Source organism: Corythoichthys intestinalis, chromosome 16 (assembly GCF_030265065.1).
Source record: "Corythoichthys intestinalis isolate RoL2023-P3 chromosome 16, ASM3026506v1, whole genome shotgun sequence".
In the NCBI taxonomy this organism is placed as follows: Eukaryota; Metazoa; Chordata; class Actinopteri; order Syngnathiformes; family Syngnathidae; genus Corythoichthys; species Corythoichthys intestinalis.
Window position 1 is genome coordinate 6,083,302 of NC_080410.1, and position 17,291 is coordinate 6,100,592.

General features: G+C 39.2%; 1 protein-coding gene across 1 annotated transcript; it reads left to right on the top strand.

Annotated features, from left to right (window-relative positions):
- The first annotated feature begins 3,918 nt into the window (after positions 1 to 3,918).
- On the top strand, positions 3,919 to 15,356 carry eif3g (eukaryotic translation initiation factor 3, subunit G). The gene is made up of 10 exons (XM_057817929.1): positions 3,919 to 4,038; positions 4,109 to 4,155; positions 9,485 to 9,573; positions 9,641 to 9,700; positions 9,765 to 9,869; positions 9,931 to 10,126; positions 12,950 to 13,060; positions 14,875 to 15,011; positions 15,074 to 15,180; positions 15,253 to 15,356. Exons 1-10 carry the CDS (start codon positions 4,016 to 4,018, stop codon positions 15,266 to 15,268), a joined length of 891 nt encoding a protein of 296 aa, XP_057673912.1. The 5' UTR covers positions 3,919 to 4,015; the 3' UTR covers positions 15,269 to 15,356.
- The last annotated feature ends 1,935 nt before the right edge of the window (positions 15,357 to 17,291 follow it).

Below are 17,291 nucleotides of genomic sequence, written 5' to 3' on the forward strand. Positions count from 1 at the left end.
CATTGACCAACATCCAAGGGCTCCGATCGCTCAAGAACTGGTCTCCCCTCACGCCTCAAGAGCTGCGGGCGTATATCGGGCTGCTTATCCCAGCTGGAATGTACCGCTCCAGGCATGAAGCGACGAGCAGCTTGTGGTGCGTCAAGACCGGGCGTTCGACGTTCCCCGACGCAATGGCTCATCGGGGGTTCATGGAGATCAACCGAATGCTCCGGTTCGATGATAAGCTGCTTAGACCACAGCGGTACTATGCAAGCAAACTGTCGCCGATTTAAGATTTGTGGATCAGCTGGATTTTCCGGCTGCATGAAATGTATAACGTGGGACGTAACGCGTCCGTGGACGAACACCTAATTGCCTTTAGAGGACGCTGCTGCTTCAAACAATATATGCCGTCAAAGCCCGCAAAGTATGGCATGAAGATTTGGGCCCTTTGTGACGCTCGAACCTCCTACGCATCAAAGCTGGAGGTCTACACCGGCAATCCTCCAGGGGACACGCGTCAACACAACGTGGGATTGCTTGTGGTGCTGGGACTCACTGACTGATTGCTTTATATAAATTCTGTTATAAATTCTTCATAGCTGTTGTGACTTTCCTTTTCAAGGTTATAGTGTATGGATAGCTCTGACTCCAGTGAACATTTTGAGTGGTTGAAAGTAAAAAAAATATTCATAAATGACTTCGTTATCACACCTCAAAACATTTACAATTATTGTAAAAATTGCGTGTTTACACAAAAATGGCCATCGCAAAAAATAGGCATGCATAAAAAAAATATATATATTATTATAACTCATTGACCTTTTCAAGGCTCTAATTGTGTGATATGAAATGTTCCAATTCATGTTTTATATGTATGTATGTATGTATGTATGTATGTATGTATGTATGTATGTATGTATGTATGTATGTATGTATGTATGGGGTATTATACACAAAAATGGCCATCGCAAAAAATAGGCATGCATAAAAAAATATATATATTATTATAACTCATTGACCTTTTCAAGGCTCTAATTGTGTGATATGAAATGTTCCAATTCATGTTTTATATATATATATATATATATATATATATATATATATATATGTATGTATGTATGTATGTATGTATGTATGCAGCATAGTTTGTTTTGGTTATAGCACAGTACTGCTTTTATTGTCCATAGAGGGCAAAACATACAAATAAAAAAATAAAAACTATATATGTATGAATAGCTCTGAGGCCACAGAATCATTTTGTGTGGTTGAATGTAAAAAAATATTCAGAAATCACTTAGTTATCGCACCTCAAAACATTTACAATTATTGTAAACAACTGTATGTTTAGGGGTATTATACACAAAAACGGCCATTGCCAAAAATGGGCATGGATAAAAAAAAATCTGTTGTTATAACTCTTTAACCTTTTCAAGGCTCTAATTGTGTGATATGAAATTTTCCAATTCATGTTTTATATATATATATATGTATGCAGCATAGTTTGTTTTGGTTACAGCACAGTACTGCTTTTATTGTCCATAGAGGGCAAAAAATACAAATAAAAAAATAAAAACTATATATGTATGGATAGCTCTGATGCCACTGAATCATTTTGAGGGGTTGAATGTAAAAAAATATTCAGAAATGACTTAGTTATCGCACCTCAAAACATTTACAAATATTGTAAACAATTGTATGTTTAGGGGTATTATACACAAAAACGGCCATTGCCAAAAATGGGCATGGATAAAAAAAATTCTGATATTATAACTCTTTGACCTTTTCAAGGCTCTAATAGTGTGATATGAAATTTTCCAATTCAGTTTTGTTTTATACATATATATCCAACATAGTTAGTTTTGGTCGTAGCACAGTACTCCTTTAATTGTCAATAGAGGGCAAAAAATACAAATAAAAAAATAAAAACTATATATGTATGGATAGCTCTGAAGCCACGGAATCATTTTGAGGGGTTGAATGTAAAAAAAAATTCAGAAATGACTTAGTTATCGCACCTCAAAACATTTACAATTATTGTAAACAATTATATGTTTAGGGGTATTATACACAAAAACGGCCATTGCCAAATATGGGCATGGGTAAAAAAAAATCTGTTGTTATAACTCACTGACCTTTTCAAGGCTCTAATTGTGTGATATGAAATTTTCCAATTCAATTTTGTTTTGTATATATATATCCAACATAGTTAGTTTTGGTCGTAGCGCAGTGCTGCATTTATTGTCAATAGAGGGCAAAAAAGTACAAATTAAAAATAAAAACTATATGTGAATAGATAGCTCTGATGCCACTGAACATTTTGAGTGGTTGAAAGTAAAAAAATATTCAGAAATGACTTAGTTATCACACTTAAAATACGTCTACATTTTTTGTAAAAATTGTATGATGCGTTATATATTTTTTATGATCACACAAGGGTTAAATACTTCATAGTGTGGTGGTGCTTGTAGCTGGAAAACATTTGGGCACGTGCTTTCAGATTTGATGGGTTTTCTGTGAAAATTTCACAACAGTCAATAATCACAGTCTGTGTCACATCCTGATTGGTGTTGTGCGTCTCATCCTCTGTGATGAGCTGATCACATTCTTCTCCAGGTTCATGTGTCCCCTCTTCAGTCTGAAGCTGACCACTTTCTTCTCCAGCGTCAGGTGTCCCCTCCTCATTCTGTTGGTGACTGTTTATTTCACCAGGCTCAGATGGTCCCTCCTTGGTCTGCAGCTCTTCAATGTTTGCATCCTGCTGGACCCCCATCTCTGGTGCTTGCAGTGTCTCTTTCCGTAGCTACTCACGCCTACTTTGTCTTGCAGGGCGTGAGTGTTTGTCGGTGTAACAGATGTGTGTCCCAGATGTAGGGATGGTGCCCAGTCTGGGTCAGTCTCCATCATTTCATAAACTGGTTCACCTGCAATCACAGGTTTTATTTAGAAAGCTAGGTAAGATTGGATATTTCCATGGCATTTCACAATCGTTAACACTTAATCAAACATGCTACCATCCCATCAGATCTCTTGATAAATATTTCTGTGCATTTTTTGCTGTTTACCTTTATCTTTCAAATCATTCACTCTCTAATGTTTTTATAAACGATGACTGAATAAATTAAACACTGATTTATCACGTACAGATTAACCCATTTCAACTGCCCTTCCTCTTTGCCTGTAGTTTACAAGTGAGGCTAGCTAGCTAAGGTTAGCCAATGAGAAAATAGCGACTTTAGAAAGCAAAAAAACAGAATATTCAGTATCAATACTTTGAAAAAAACTGACTTGCCTTTATGAAAATGCCGAGAGCAAACACGCAGGAAGGGAGATATGGTGTAGAAAGTCGTTTCACCGCTGCGACCCATGCCATCCGACGCCGCTTCGGTAGTTCCTTAACCTGCTGTCTATGACCTCTTTTCCAAGCGGGAAAACAAAAAAAAAATCTTACGTCGTGGTCAACTTTGCTGCCATTTTTGTCGTGTGATTTAGTATGGCAGCCTTTCAAACAACACGAGTGTCCCATTTATCAAAGACAATGATGAAAGCAAAGACGATTCTCACTGCTCAGTTGTTTACAATAAGTGTGCACTCAAAATGGCGATTCGACCCACAATGCACTGCGGCTTATGACAGCGTTACGTCACCTGACAAAGACCGATGGGAGTATGTCAGACTCTCAATGTGAAACATTAAAACTGTTCAGAATATACGGGCACTTAGACGTCCATTATCCGTGTCAAACAGCTGAACAGGACAGGTTTCAAAATAAAAATAAAAAAATAAAAAAAGAAACGAAAGTGACTCAAAAGTGGTTCATTGTTTCCGAAAGCCTTGGTTTTTCCATCCTTACTGTCAGCGTGGCCAAGTTATTGTTTCCAATGTATTAATCTGAGGAATTTACTTCGCAAGAGCAAGTGCTTTTATTCTGGACGCCGTTCGGACACCGGAAGTGATGTAAGAGTCGCGGTAAATGGTTAACGTTTTCCGGTTTTAGCGGTCTTGATGCTAAGCTAACCGAACCCTCAGGAAGATGCCGTCGATTGATTACGACGAGTGAGTACTAACTTGGAAAAAGTTATGCTTTTATCTGTTAGACCCAATAACATTTCAATCCGTCCTTTAGCTCCAAGCCCAGCTGGGCCGACCAAGTCGAAGAGGAAGTCGATGAAGGTAAAACACTCGTACTCGTGTTGTTAGCATGCTAGCACGCGGCGTCGTCATCCGGTGTAAAGGCCAGCAAGGCGACTTGCACCTCCACGTGCTTGACGTCAAGCTTTATTTGTTATGTAGATTTCTGCTACATTATATATACATATATTAGTGGGACAGTTGATGCAAACTGAAAGAAAAATGGTCGACATATGTTTCGGGTGGTAGTGGGGAAGTTGTCATCTAGTACCTAATTGACTGGCCGTCTTTTCCTTGTGACCACGTATTCATACGCCCCTCAAAAACTAGCTCCATGCCTGATGTTTTTAATCAGAGAAAGCTCAAAATTTAAAAATAAAACATAAAACAATGCGGCGCAAAAGTAATGCAAATGAAGAGCAAACCATCTGTCGTAATTATTTTCCTCTTCGCCTATTTGTGCTGTCAGCCCCCAAATACAAAGTAATGCCTAAACCAAAGTTTTCTCGTGGCATAATAATGTATATAACTTATTTTAATGCTGTGCGATATGGGGAAAATGATATGGATGATGATATAACACAGTTTTAATTAATTGTTGAAAAACTACGATTATGACATATTCTATTCACTTCCCATTTTTGAAGTGACGTTAAACTCATCTGCCACAAGTGTTTCTATTAAGTAGTGCTGCAACCTAAAACTGCCCAAATGGCATTCGTGGGGTCTTAAATAAAACTGTCTTGAATTGTTATTTGAATTTAGGGCCTTAAAGCAACACTAGGTAACTTTTCAACCTTTATGAAATATTTTCATAACATCTGTGATGTCGACTGACAACAAGTTGAATGACACTTCTTTTATATATTGAGGGGTCTGTATCTCTTTCAACGGCACTAATAAACTTTGAGGAGGAGGGCAAGTAGGGCTGTCCCAAACGACTAGTTTCCTCCCGATTAGTCAGCAGACTATTTTTACGATTAGTCGACTAATCTAATATACAGTAGTGCAAATAAGTATTTAGTCAACCACCAATTGTGCAAGTTCTCCCACTTGAAAATTTTAGAGAGGCCTGTAATTGTCAACATGGGTAAACCTCAATCATGAGAGACAGAATGTGGGGAAAAAAAACGATAATCACATTGTTTGATTTTTAAATAATGTATTTCCAAATTAGAGTAGAAAATAAGTATTTGGTCACCTACAAACAAGCAAGATTTCTGGCTGTCAAAGAGGTCTAACTTCTTCTAACGAGGTCTAAGGAGGTCTAACGAGGCTCCACTTGTTACCTGTATTAATGGCACCTGTTTTTAACTCATTATCGGTAAGACACCTGTCCACAACTTCAGTCAGTCACACTCCAGACTCCACTATGGCCAAGACCAAAGAGCTGTCGAAGGACACCAAAGACAAAATTGTAGACCTACACCAGGCTGGGAAGACTGAATCTGCAATAGGTAAAACGCTTGGTGTAAAGAAATCAACTGTGGGAGCAATTATTAGAAAATGGAAGACATACAAGACCACTGATAATCTCCCTCGATCTGAGGCTCCATGCAAGATCTCACCCCGTGGCGTCAAAATGATAACAAGAACGGTGAGCAAAAATCTCAGAACCACATGGGGGGACCAAGTGAATGACCTACAGAGAGCTGGGACCTCAGTAACAAAGGCTACTATCAGTAACACAATGCGCCGCTCAAATCCTGCACTGCCAGACGTGTCCCCGTGCTGAAGAAAGTACACGTCCAGGCCCATCTGCGGTTCGCTAGAGAGCATTTGGATGATCCAGAAGAGGACTGGGAGAATGTGTTATGGTCCGATGAAACCAAAATAGAACTTTTTGGTAGAAACACAGGTCCTCGTGATTGGTGGAGAAAGAATACTGAATTGCAGCCGAAGAACACCATACGCACTGTGAAGCATGGGGGTGGAAACATCATGCTTTGGGGTTGTTTTCCTGCAAAGGGACCAGGACGACTGATCTGTGTAAAGGAAAGAATGAATGGGGCCATGTGTCGAGAGGTTTTGAGTGAAAATCTCCTTCCATCAGCAAGGGCATTGAAGATGAGCCGTGGCTGGGTCTTTCAGCATGACAATGATCCCAAACACAGCCAGGGCAACAAAGGAGTGGCTTCGTAAGATGCATTTCCAGGTCCTGGAGTGTCCTAGCCAGTCTCCAGATCTCAACCCCATCGAAAATCTGTGGAGGGAGTTGAAAGTCCGCGTTGCCCAACGACAACCCCAAAACATCACTGCTCTAGAGGAGATCTGCATAGAGGAATAGGCCAAAATACCAGCAACAGTGTGTGAAAAGCTTGTGGAGAGTTACAGAAAACGTTTGGCCTCCGTTATTGCCAACAAAGGGTACATAACAAAGTATTGAGATTTTGGTATTGGCCAAATACTTCTTTTCCACCATGATTTGCAAATAAATAATAATAAATAATAATATAAATTATTAAAAAAAAAAAATTTCCCCCCCATATTCTGTCTCTCATGGTTGAGGTTTACCCATGTTGACAATTACAGGCCTCTCTAATATTTTTAAGTGGGAGAACTTGCACAATTAGTGCTTCACTAAATACTTATTTGCCCCACTGTATATATATTTTTTACTAATTTAATATTGAAATTTTTGTTAAAGATTATTCATTCACAAAAACATTGTGGAACAATGTATAAATAAATAATATAAATATCAATAATCACAAACGATGAGGTCAAATGCTGCTGGCATTAACTAGTGCAAAAAAAGTCAACAGAAACACTGACTTCACCTTTTTAACAGGGCTCAAAACAATTCTTACTCATTTTGTGGTTGGTCTATATTCTAAATGAATTGCAATGGGCCTCATGTCCCGGACAATCACTTTCAGAATACTTTGTGCGAGTTCAGATGCTCTTTCTGTTGTGCATTCCGCATTTTTGGGGGAGGGGAAAAACTGTTCAACTTTTGTTTGTTTTAACCTGAAAATAGATAAAGCAGAGGGCACACTGAAATATTAAAATTATTTTGAATGAAAGGCACACATAGCCATAGTAACAAAAAAATAAATATATAGTTAACCTGAAAATAGATAAAGCAGAGGGCACACTGAAATATTAAAATTATTTTGAATGAAAGGCACACATAGCCATAGTAACAAAAAAATAAATATATAGTATACTACTATATGTATATACACACTAATACTTTATAATATAAAGTAACTAACATTAGTGCAGTCATGGATTATAGTAAGCAGGCCAGTGCTGTTTCCATATATATTTTTATTATATTATGTATATACAGGATATATTTTTTTTTCCCCAAGTGGGAGTTTCCATTATCCTGAAAAGTACAATCTGCATGTTGTGCACAGAGATGTCGAGATCTACAGCTTTCGAGAGCGGCAGCAGAGTAGATTAAAAATGTGAAGTACGTGGGGAAAAAACTTAATGATGCGCGTTGATACGACGCACATAAAGGCAACTTCAATTTTTTAAAAAATCGTTAGAAGAATTGTTTTAAATAATGTTGGAAGGGCGAAGTCAGTGTTCTGAATCTGTTTATATTCCATTTTTTTCGCACTAGTAAATGCTATCAGCTAAGCCTGCTCAATATATTGTTTGAACATCTCCATCGCAATGTGCGTATGCGCAATGGTCACATCGCAGGACATGCAATTGTTTTTTTCCCAACATTTCAACTTTTGTTTTACTTCATAAACGCAGTAAGTGTGCAGATACTGTATTAAACTGCGTTATATCAATTACGGCCGAAGGCACCGTTTTTCATAGCATCGTAATCGGGTGAAAAGGATCGGATTCCTATTTAAAAACAACTAGAGCCGAAACGAATAATCGAGCAACTCGAGTAACTCAAGTTTAAAAACGGATCCGAGTAATTTTATTCACCTTAATTTTGCCAGCTCTAAGCGTCACATTTTCCCCGGACTACTTTTAGTGCGGGACAGCGCGCTGACGTCACGCGCGTAGAGAAGGAAGGAATAAAAAAAACAACAACCTTACTGCAGCCGACAGCCGCTTCAAACTACGCCGACGTTGCTGAAAACTACGCCCGCATCATGCTAGTTTGGTAGCAGGTAATGTCCAATGCGTCTCATAGATATCGCATGCGTTTAGAACTAGATGCGAAATGACAGACGTTAGTAAACAGCCGCCATCTTAAGCAGTAGACTTCTAGGCGCTAATAAATATAACGTTACTGTCACTCGCTCACGTAACGTTAGCCCTTCGGAGGGCTAGGTTTCTATTGATTATGACCACTGTCGATGCGTGTCTAACGTGTCTTACATACAGGCTTTATTTAATCTGTGAAAACACAGCGCTGTAGAGTGATGAGGGTGTAAAATTAAAACATAATAAAGCTGTCAGTTTTGGCTCAGTAGTCATTGCTGAATAAAACACCAAATAGCACTGGTCCATAATGTGCTCCAATACAGCAGGTATCATACAATTATTTTGAATAACGTAAAAACTCAAAATCCAATCAGTACTTCCAGTTTAGACTAACTTAAAACTTAACTAGAACTTAAAAATAGCTCGACACAAATGGAAATTCAATTAAAACGTGGGAAAAACGCATAGCTTTCAAATGATGTGTGTTATCAAGCGTAATTACATTTTTAGGTAAGAACCCCCCCCCCCCCCCCCATTTTTTAAATATAATATCTAGAAGTTTTTTGAGTGAAAGCAGTGAATTTTTTTTCTAGTCACATTTGAGATGCAATTGTGGGCCGTTTTCAGCAATGTACATCGAAAATAAAGACATTGATTGACTGAAAATGGTTCAATATTGGATTAAATGTCTTTTTTTCCCTAATGCATAACTATAATTGCTCTTTACCTAAAAAAAAAAGTTTTATCCGATTACTCGATTAATCGATAGAATTTTCAGTCGATTACTCGATTACTAAAATATTCGATAGCTCAGTACACGTGACACAGATGGATTCGGACCACAAATAGGATGTCTTGCTAATGTAGTAAACCTAGCTGCTAAGAGAGCTGTAGCAATCAACAGTGTGCCCCGCCTCACTTTACAAATAGTAAAGATTGTTCTCAGCACTTTTATACAAAATTTTTTCAGATCAGTAAGAAGCACATAAATATGTACATATTTATGCACTAAAATGCATGTTTATATGATGGCAATTTAAGTTTTGCTCATTAGCAAAAAAAAAAACAAAAAAAAAAAAAACCCGAAACAAATTTTTTTTTCAGAACGTAATAATTTATTAGATAAATTATCGCACACTAAAATTTGTTAATGCGACAGGCCTATTCATAAAATTGAATCATCGCACAGGCATAACTGCTAGTACTGAATTTCCTCAAATAATGACTTTATTTTTTGTTTTGACAGGAACCCTTCCACCCCCCAAAGAAACCATCAAAGGAAACATCAAAACTATTACAGAGTATAAAATCGACGACGATGGAAAGAAGTTGAAAGTAACTCCGATTTATTTCTCAGCATTGTCAAACAAAAAAATAAAACTCGAACTTCACTTGTCTATAGATCGTACGGACGTTCAAGATTGAGACCAGGAAAGCCTCCAAAGCTGTGGCGAGGAGGAAGGTGCGTCTTTTTGCCGTGGGTGAGTGGAAATGAAATCACGAAGGATGATAAATTTGCCTCCCAGAACTGGAAGAAATTTGGCAACTCCGAATTCGACGCCGCGGGTCCCAACGTGGCCACCACCACCGTCAGCGACGATGTCTTCATGACGTTCATCTCCAGCAAAGAGGTGAGGGTCGGCGAGTCGCTCCTGCAGCGAGAGAAGTGCAACTACTTGTACTTTTCTCTAGGACCTGAACGCGCAAGACCAGGATGAGGATCCTATGAACAAGCTGAAAGGACAGAAGATTGTGGCTTGTCGTATCTGCAAAGGTGACCACTGGACGACTCGCTGCCCTTACAAGGACACTCTGGGACCCATGCAGAAGGAGCTTGCGGAACAGCTTGGCCTCTCCACCGCCGACAAGGACAAGCCGGCGGGTTCAGGTGGTGCGACTTATAAATGCTTGAAAATGTCAACCCTTTATAGTAGAGCTACGTCGATGTCATTGATGACGTAAATGCGTCGATGAGCATAACATCCCGTGGATGGTTAATGAAGAGTTAAAAAAATTATATACGCGTGGAAAGTTGACAATGTCGGACGCTTGGTATGCAAGCGGGGAAAGCAGCACAAATCCAAAAAAAGCGCACTAGAGTGGCCAAAACATTGACTTATTTATACGAAACAGAGGAGGGTACACTGTTGTGTCTGATTCCTTCAATGCTTGGCTGCACGTCTGCCGTGAATGAACACCTATAGCGCCGTCACCAGTTTTAATTTTGGAAGACGACAGGAGACAACAAGCTGGCAGATCGTAAGTCCATCTAACGACATGCTGTATTGAAGTTGCTAAGCCTTCTCGATATGCAATGAGTCCATTTATTGCACGGTAAATTAAAATGTAAATAAAAATTTTCACGGCTAAATTTTATCACCGCATGTGTGCGTTCCTTTCACAGATGTTTATTGGTCATCAACACACCGTAGAATTAAAGTTCAGACATACAAAATAAGGAAACCTATCTATATTAAACACTGTAAACGTTAGCATTGCTACATTGAGGCTAATGGGGGGAAAACACATTAGACAACCTATTAACCACCCTAGCCTGCTATAAAACATTGGCAGTCTTTTCCAAAATGCAAACTAGGGGTGAAAAGGTAGGACACTTCAAACATGGAACAATAGTTGGTTAACAGCCAAACATTTGCGGAGTGTAAAGCGTACGGTTAGCGGTTTAGCGAACGTACCTCCGGTGAACATTTCAAAATAAAATCCATGTTCGTCATATAAAGAACTATTTCTGGAGTTAATCCCACATACTTCAGAATTCAGTTTCTACACTAAGAATAGCTTTAAAATGACACCCTTTATGGAAAATCTGATTGGCAATGAATAATTATTATAATACTATTATATATATAGTAGTATACTATAGTATTAATGCTAGATAAATATTTTTTTAAGAATTGTTTTGAATCATGTTGGAAAGGCGAAGTCAGTAGCCACGTTTACATGCTGACTTTTATTCATACCGATTCAAATCATTCCGAATGGAAATTTCACATCAGCTGTTTACATGTCACTTCATCTATTCCGATCCAGCGTTTACATGTGACTGCCTTTATTCCGAAAGGACGTTTGACAGCTGCCGTCTGACATGCGCAGATTAATCAAAACAAAGCGTCACGTTGCAAAACATGGAGATCGATCGTCAGATCAGCTGCTGTTTTAACTTTTCGAGTGGAAACAAAACTTCAGAATGATACGCCGTTCATTTAAAAAGTTGTGTGGGTGCGCTGTGCGTGTGCTTGGAAGCCATGTTCTGAATCTGTTTACATTTCATTCTTTTGCACTAGTTAATGCTATCAGCATTTGATCTCATTTAAGTATTCCAAAATGTTTTTGTGAATTAATAACCGTCAACAAAAATTTCATTGCTAAATTAGTAAAAAAAAATAAAAATAAAAAATAAAATAATTATTAGTCGACTAATCGTAAAAATAGTCTGCTGACTTATCGGAAGAAAATTGGTCGTTTGGGACAGCCCTACTTTATAGGCGTTCATCACTAGTAGATTTCTATCGTCATTAGAGCTGAAACGAGTACTCGAGTAACTCGAGTTTAAAAACTGATCCGAGTAATTTTATTCACCTTGAGTAATCGTTTATTTTGACAGCTCTAAGCATCACGTTTTGCTAGGACTACTTTTAATGCGGGACAACGCGCTGTCACGTGCGGAGAGGAAGGAGGGGGAAAAAAAAAAAAAAACTTACCGCACCCGACAGCCGCCACAAACGACGCCGACGTTGCTAAATACTAGCCCGCACAATGCTACATTGGTAACAGGCAGCGTCTGGCGCGTCTCATAGAGATCACATGTATGTTGAACTAGATGCGCAATGACAGACTCGGCCGCGTCTGGGCAGCGTTTGTAAACAGCCACCATCTTAAAGCAGTACAGCGCTAAGCGCTAATAAATAAGATTAACGTTACTGTTGCTACTAGCTCACGGAACGTTAGCCCTGCGGAGGGCTAGGTTTCAATTAATTATGACCACTGTCGATGCGTGGCTAACGTGTCTTACATACAGGCTTTAACATAACATAGCATTGTGGAGTGATGAGGGTGTAAAATAAAAACTTAATCATGCTAACTATCAATTTTAGCTCAGTAGTCATTGCTGGATAAAACACCAAGTAGCACTGGTCCCTAATGTGCTCCAATACAGCCTGTATCATACATTTATTTTGAACACTGCAAAAACTCAAAATCCTATCAGGACTTACAGTTTAGACTAACTTAAAACTTAACTAGAACTTAAAAATGGCTCGACACAAAGAGAAATTCAATTGAAACACGTGGGAAAAAAATCCTAACTTTTAAGTGATGTGTGTTATCAAGCGTAACGGCATTTTTAGGTAAGATATATATATATATATATTAATAAGATCTAAAAGTTTTTTGAGTGAAAGCAGTGAATTAGTCTTTTTTTTTAAATTCTAGTTACACCTGAGATGCAATTGTTGGCTGTTTTCAACAATATACATCGAAAATAAAGACCTTGATTGACTGAAAATGGTTCAAGATTAGATGAAATGTCTTGTTTTCTCATGTATATGTATAATTGCTCTTCACCTAAAAATATATTTGTTTTATCCGATTACTCGATTAATCGATAGAATTTTCAGTCGATTACTCGATTACTAAAATATTCGATAGCTGCAGCCCTAATCGTCATTAACACCATTTTGTCTCTCGTTAGCCGAGCCGGAGCCCGTGCAGCCTGCCCAGAGCAAGACGGGCAAATACGTGCCCCCCAGCCTGAGGGACGGTGGTGCGCGCAGGGGCGAGTCCATGCAGCCTAACCGCAGAGGTGAGAACAAGAATGTCAAAAGATTGAATTTCTCCTGTGTGGCAATAACTACTGCTGCACTGATGCCATTATTGGTATTTAAATAAGTTTATAACTAGTAGACTGTTACGTCCTCTCTGGGAAGACAACCTCTATGCCGCCATTGTAAATAGTAGTGATGGGTCCAGTGACATCAATGTGCTGGAGCGCCCGCCGAGTTTATGGAGCAGCCCTTGCGTCGGTGCGGGTATCGCTTAAGGAAAATCACGTGACTGATGCATAAATTAATTGAACTGCGTTGACACAGCCAAGACGCGGCAAACTGGTTTAAAAGGAAGCGCGTCTGTCAACGTGATGAAGCTGCTGAAACAATCCACATATCACAGTTACTTTATCATTGTCTTCATTCTGTGGAAATGGAGCAAACACAGGGAAAACGCACTTATCTTCCATTCAAAATACAATTTTAAGGTAACTCTTATTGTATTAGTGTAACAGGTACACGCGGGTCCATCATTGGTGGTCCGTGGAAACCTCCCTTTCGATGCCTTCAAGAGGATACTCTGACATTTAAACTAGGGGTTTGACAAAATATCGAAATGGTGATATTACGTGTGATAGTTTGTATCCCAAAAGGTTATCGATATGCTCCTGCCAAGAATCGAGATATCAATTAAAAAGGTGTCAATGTTTGTAATTAAAAAAAAAAAACGGAACCAACAAGTTATCAAAATCTTCCACCATAATACAACCCCGAGCAGGAAGTATGCAATCACCAGTCTCGGACAAGCACTCACTTAGGCATTATATCATGCAGAACAAACTCTGATAAAAAGCTTGAAAAAATAATGAATTACTTCAAAAGTTCAACTCTTTAGCATTCAGAAACACCAAAAGAAATGTATAAAAAAACGTGGTGGTCAGTTAATGTTCATTTTAGAGAGCAAGTGCAGGGAAATATATATGTAATCCATTCTGAGGAAAAAAAATAGAATAATGAAAAACAAACAAATAATCAAAACACATCTCTAGTATTTAGTTGCACCACCTCTGGCTTATATGACAGCTTGCAGTCTCTGAGGCATGGACTTGATGAGTATTCTTCATCAGTTTGGTGCCAACTCTTTGATTGCAGTTGCCAGATCATTCATGCAGGTCTGAGCCTTGCTGTGGACCATTATTTTCAATTTCCACCACAGGTTATCAATAAGGTTGGGATCTGGGCTTTTTGCAGGCCATGCCATTGACTGGATGAGTCTTTCTCCAAAGAATGCTTTAACAGTTTAACAGCAATATTTGGCACCTTTTCACTGTTAAAATAAAAAAAAAAAAATAAATAAATAAAGCAGCTTATCAATGTGATTGGGGTCTAATGTCTTTAAGCGACATCCTCTTAGAATTGGCTGCTGCGGTCTTAACTCGTCTCATGCTGTATTAAAAATCGAAGCCTACGCTACATACTTTGTCATATTTCCTCGTCTTAGCTCTTCATATCGCCAGTGCTTTTTGCTGTGTGGTCGTTTTGTGGATACATACGGTGCACACTCTGAAAATGAGAGGGCCAGTGCCACCCACTGAGTGGATGTGCAATTACTTTATTCTACTACAGCAAAAAAGTATGTTACCCGAGTCACATGCACCGCCCCACTATCTGAGAAGTACTGAGTTAAGCTGTGTTTGACCAAACCATAACAGCATTTACTTTACATTAAAGTGAGTATGCAATAATTAGATATTAAAAAAAAAATCTGAACAGAATCAACCTATACTACACAGAAACCATGAGCAAAAATGGTATTAGTGCAACATAGAAATAACCATGAACTTGCCCGCAGCCGACGACAACGCCACCATCCGCGTGACCAACTTGTCCGAGGACACCCGCGAGACCGACCTACAGGAGCTCTTCAGACCTTTCGGCTCCATCTCCAGGATCTACCTGGCCAAAGACAAGAACACCGGGCAATCCAAGGTAAGACGTCGCTTATTCACGCGTAGCGTGACTACAAAACTGAACATGCGGTCGTGTCGCAGGGCTTCGCGTTCATCAGTTTTCACCGTCGCGAGGACGCCGCCAGAGCCATCGTGGGCGTGTCAGGATTCGGATACGATCATCTTATTCTCAATGTAGAATGGGCCAAGTAAGCTGATGCCGCTCGCCGTGTCGATGATTATCAAGGTGAACAGACTGACTGTGATTTTGCTCTTTGCAGACCATCCAACAATTGAGGACACCAGAAAATTCCATGGAAAGTTGCATTTTGTTGTTCTGCGTAAATGTGGCTTTTACTTTAATAAAAGATAATCAAGGTCACTGTGCAAGTGTTTTTTCTTCAAATGAGAACATTTTTAAGCTGTCCAAACTTGTTAATAAAACACAACAGGTTTCACACTAACAGACAGTGGTTAGCATGTCCGCCTCGCAGTTCTGAAATCAAGGGTTAAATCCCGGGCTCCAGCCTTCCTCTGTGGAGTTTGCATGTTCTCCCAGTGCCAACATGGGTTTTCTCTCGGTACTCCAGTTTCCCCCACCTCCCAAAACGCATGGTAGGGTGATCGAACACTAAATTTTCCCGAGGTATGAGTGTCTGAGAAAATGGTTGTTCGTGTCCTTGTGCCCTGCGATTGGCTAGCAACAGATTCAGGGTGTCAGCTAGGATTGGCTCCAGCGCCCCTGTGACCCTCGTCAGGATAAGTGGCTCAGAAAATGAAAGGTTTCACACATGCATTAGGCTACTAAACGACACTGAAACAAGGCATAAATGAGAAACATTTCCATTCAAAATTGTATTTTTCACTGATTTACAAAATTCCATTTAAAACTCCATTTAATGTTCCCTCATTTCCTCAAATCTAAATGCAAAACCAATTTTAACATAGGATGTGCATTAAAATTGAAGATAATGTAATTTTTTTTTTTCGATATACATTAACAATTATAAATGACTTACATTATCAAGTGAAATTGAATATATTCTGAAGATAAAGCAAACTTTTTAATTATGAGGAACTACAGTGAGGAGCAGAAGTATTTGCACCCCTTGTTTTGCAAGTTGCAAGAAAATAGGTAGAGATCTGAAATTTCAGTCATAGATGCATTTTCACTCATAGAGACATAATCTAAAAAAACTTAGTAATCACGTTGTATGATTAAAAAAAAAAACATTATTTGTACCCACTCACCACCGTTTAAGCTCATAATTGTCACCTGTGCACCCCACAGTCAGTCATAATCCAACTGCTACCATGGGCAAGACCAGAGAGCTTTCGAAAGACACCACAGAAAGAAAATGTTGAGCTCCACAAAGTTGGAAAAGGCTATGGGACAATTGGAAAGCTTGGTGAGAATAAATCAACATTTGCAGCAATTATTAGGAAATGGAAAACGCTAAACATGACTGATAATCAACCTCGGACTGGGGCTCCATGTAAAAATCTCTTGATGAGAAAAGTGAGGGCTTAGCCTAGAACTACACAGCAAGAGTTGGTCAATGACCTGAAGATAGCTGGATGCAAAGTTTCAAAGGCTACTGTCAGTAGAACACTACGGTGCAATGGTCTAAAATCATGCATTGCTCTGAAGGTTCCTCTATTGAAGCCAGTACATGTGAAGGCCTGTCTGAAGTTTGCCAGGGAACATCTGAATGATGCAGAGGGTTCATGGAAGAAATTAATGTGGTCAGATGAGACCAAAGTAAAACTGTGTGGTGCAAACTTTATATGTCGTGTGGAGAAAAAAAGGATAAGTACAATCTCAAGAACACCATACACACTGTGAAGTATGGGGCTGGAAACCTCATGCTTGTGGTCTGCTTTTCGGCAAAGCGGACGGGACGGCTGTACTGTATAAAGCAAAGAATGGTGAAATGTATTTTCAGATTTTGAGCCACCACCTCTGAGAGACTTGAAGTTGAGCCGTGCCTGGATCTTCCAAAATGACAAGGATCCAAGGCACATGGTCAAGCTGATCGAGGACTGGCTGCGTAAAAAGCATATCAAGGTTACGGAGTGTCCTAGCCAGTCTCCAGACCTCAATGCAATAGAAACTCTTTAGATGGAGCTGAAACGTCAACAGTTCTAGTGAAAAGGAGGAATGGGCCAAAATCCATGTTTCCATGTGAAAACCAGGTGAAGAACTACAGAAAGCGTCTGACCTCTGTAATTGCAAAAAAAAAAAAAAAGCTTCTGCACTAAATATGAGCACTGATTTTCTCGGGTACATATAGTGTGTCACAAAATAGAAGGGTCATAG

Excerpts from the sequence above, each read along its gene's own strand:
- eif3g (XM_057817929.1), top strand. The coding sequence starts at position 4,016 with ATGCCGTCGATTGATTACGACGA. Across the intron at positions 10,127-12,949 it reads GGACAAGCCGGCGGGTTCAG|CCGAGCCGGAGCCCGTGCAG; the intron begins GTGGTGCGACTT and ends GTCTCTCGTTAG. Across the intron at positions 15,012-15,073 it reads AGAACACCGGGCAATCCAAG|GGCTTCGCGTTCATCAGTTT; the intron begins GTAAGACGTCGC and ends GTCGTGTCGCAG.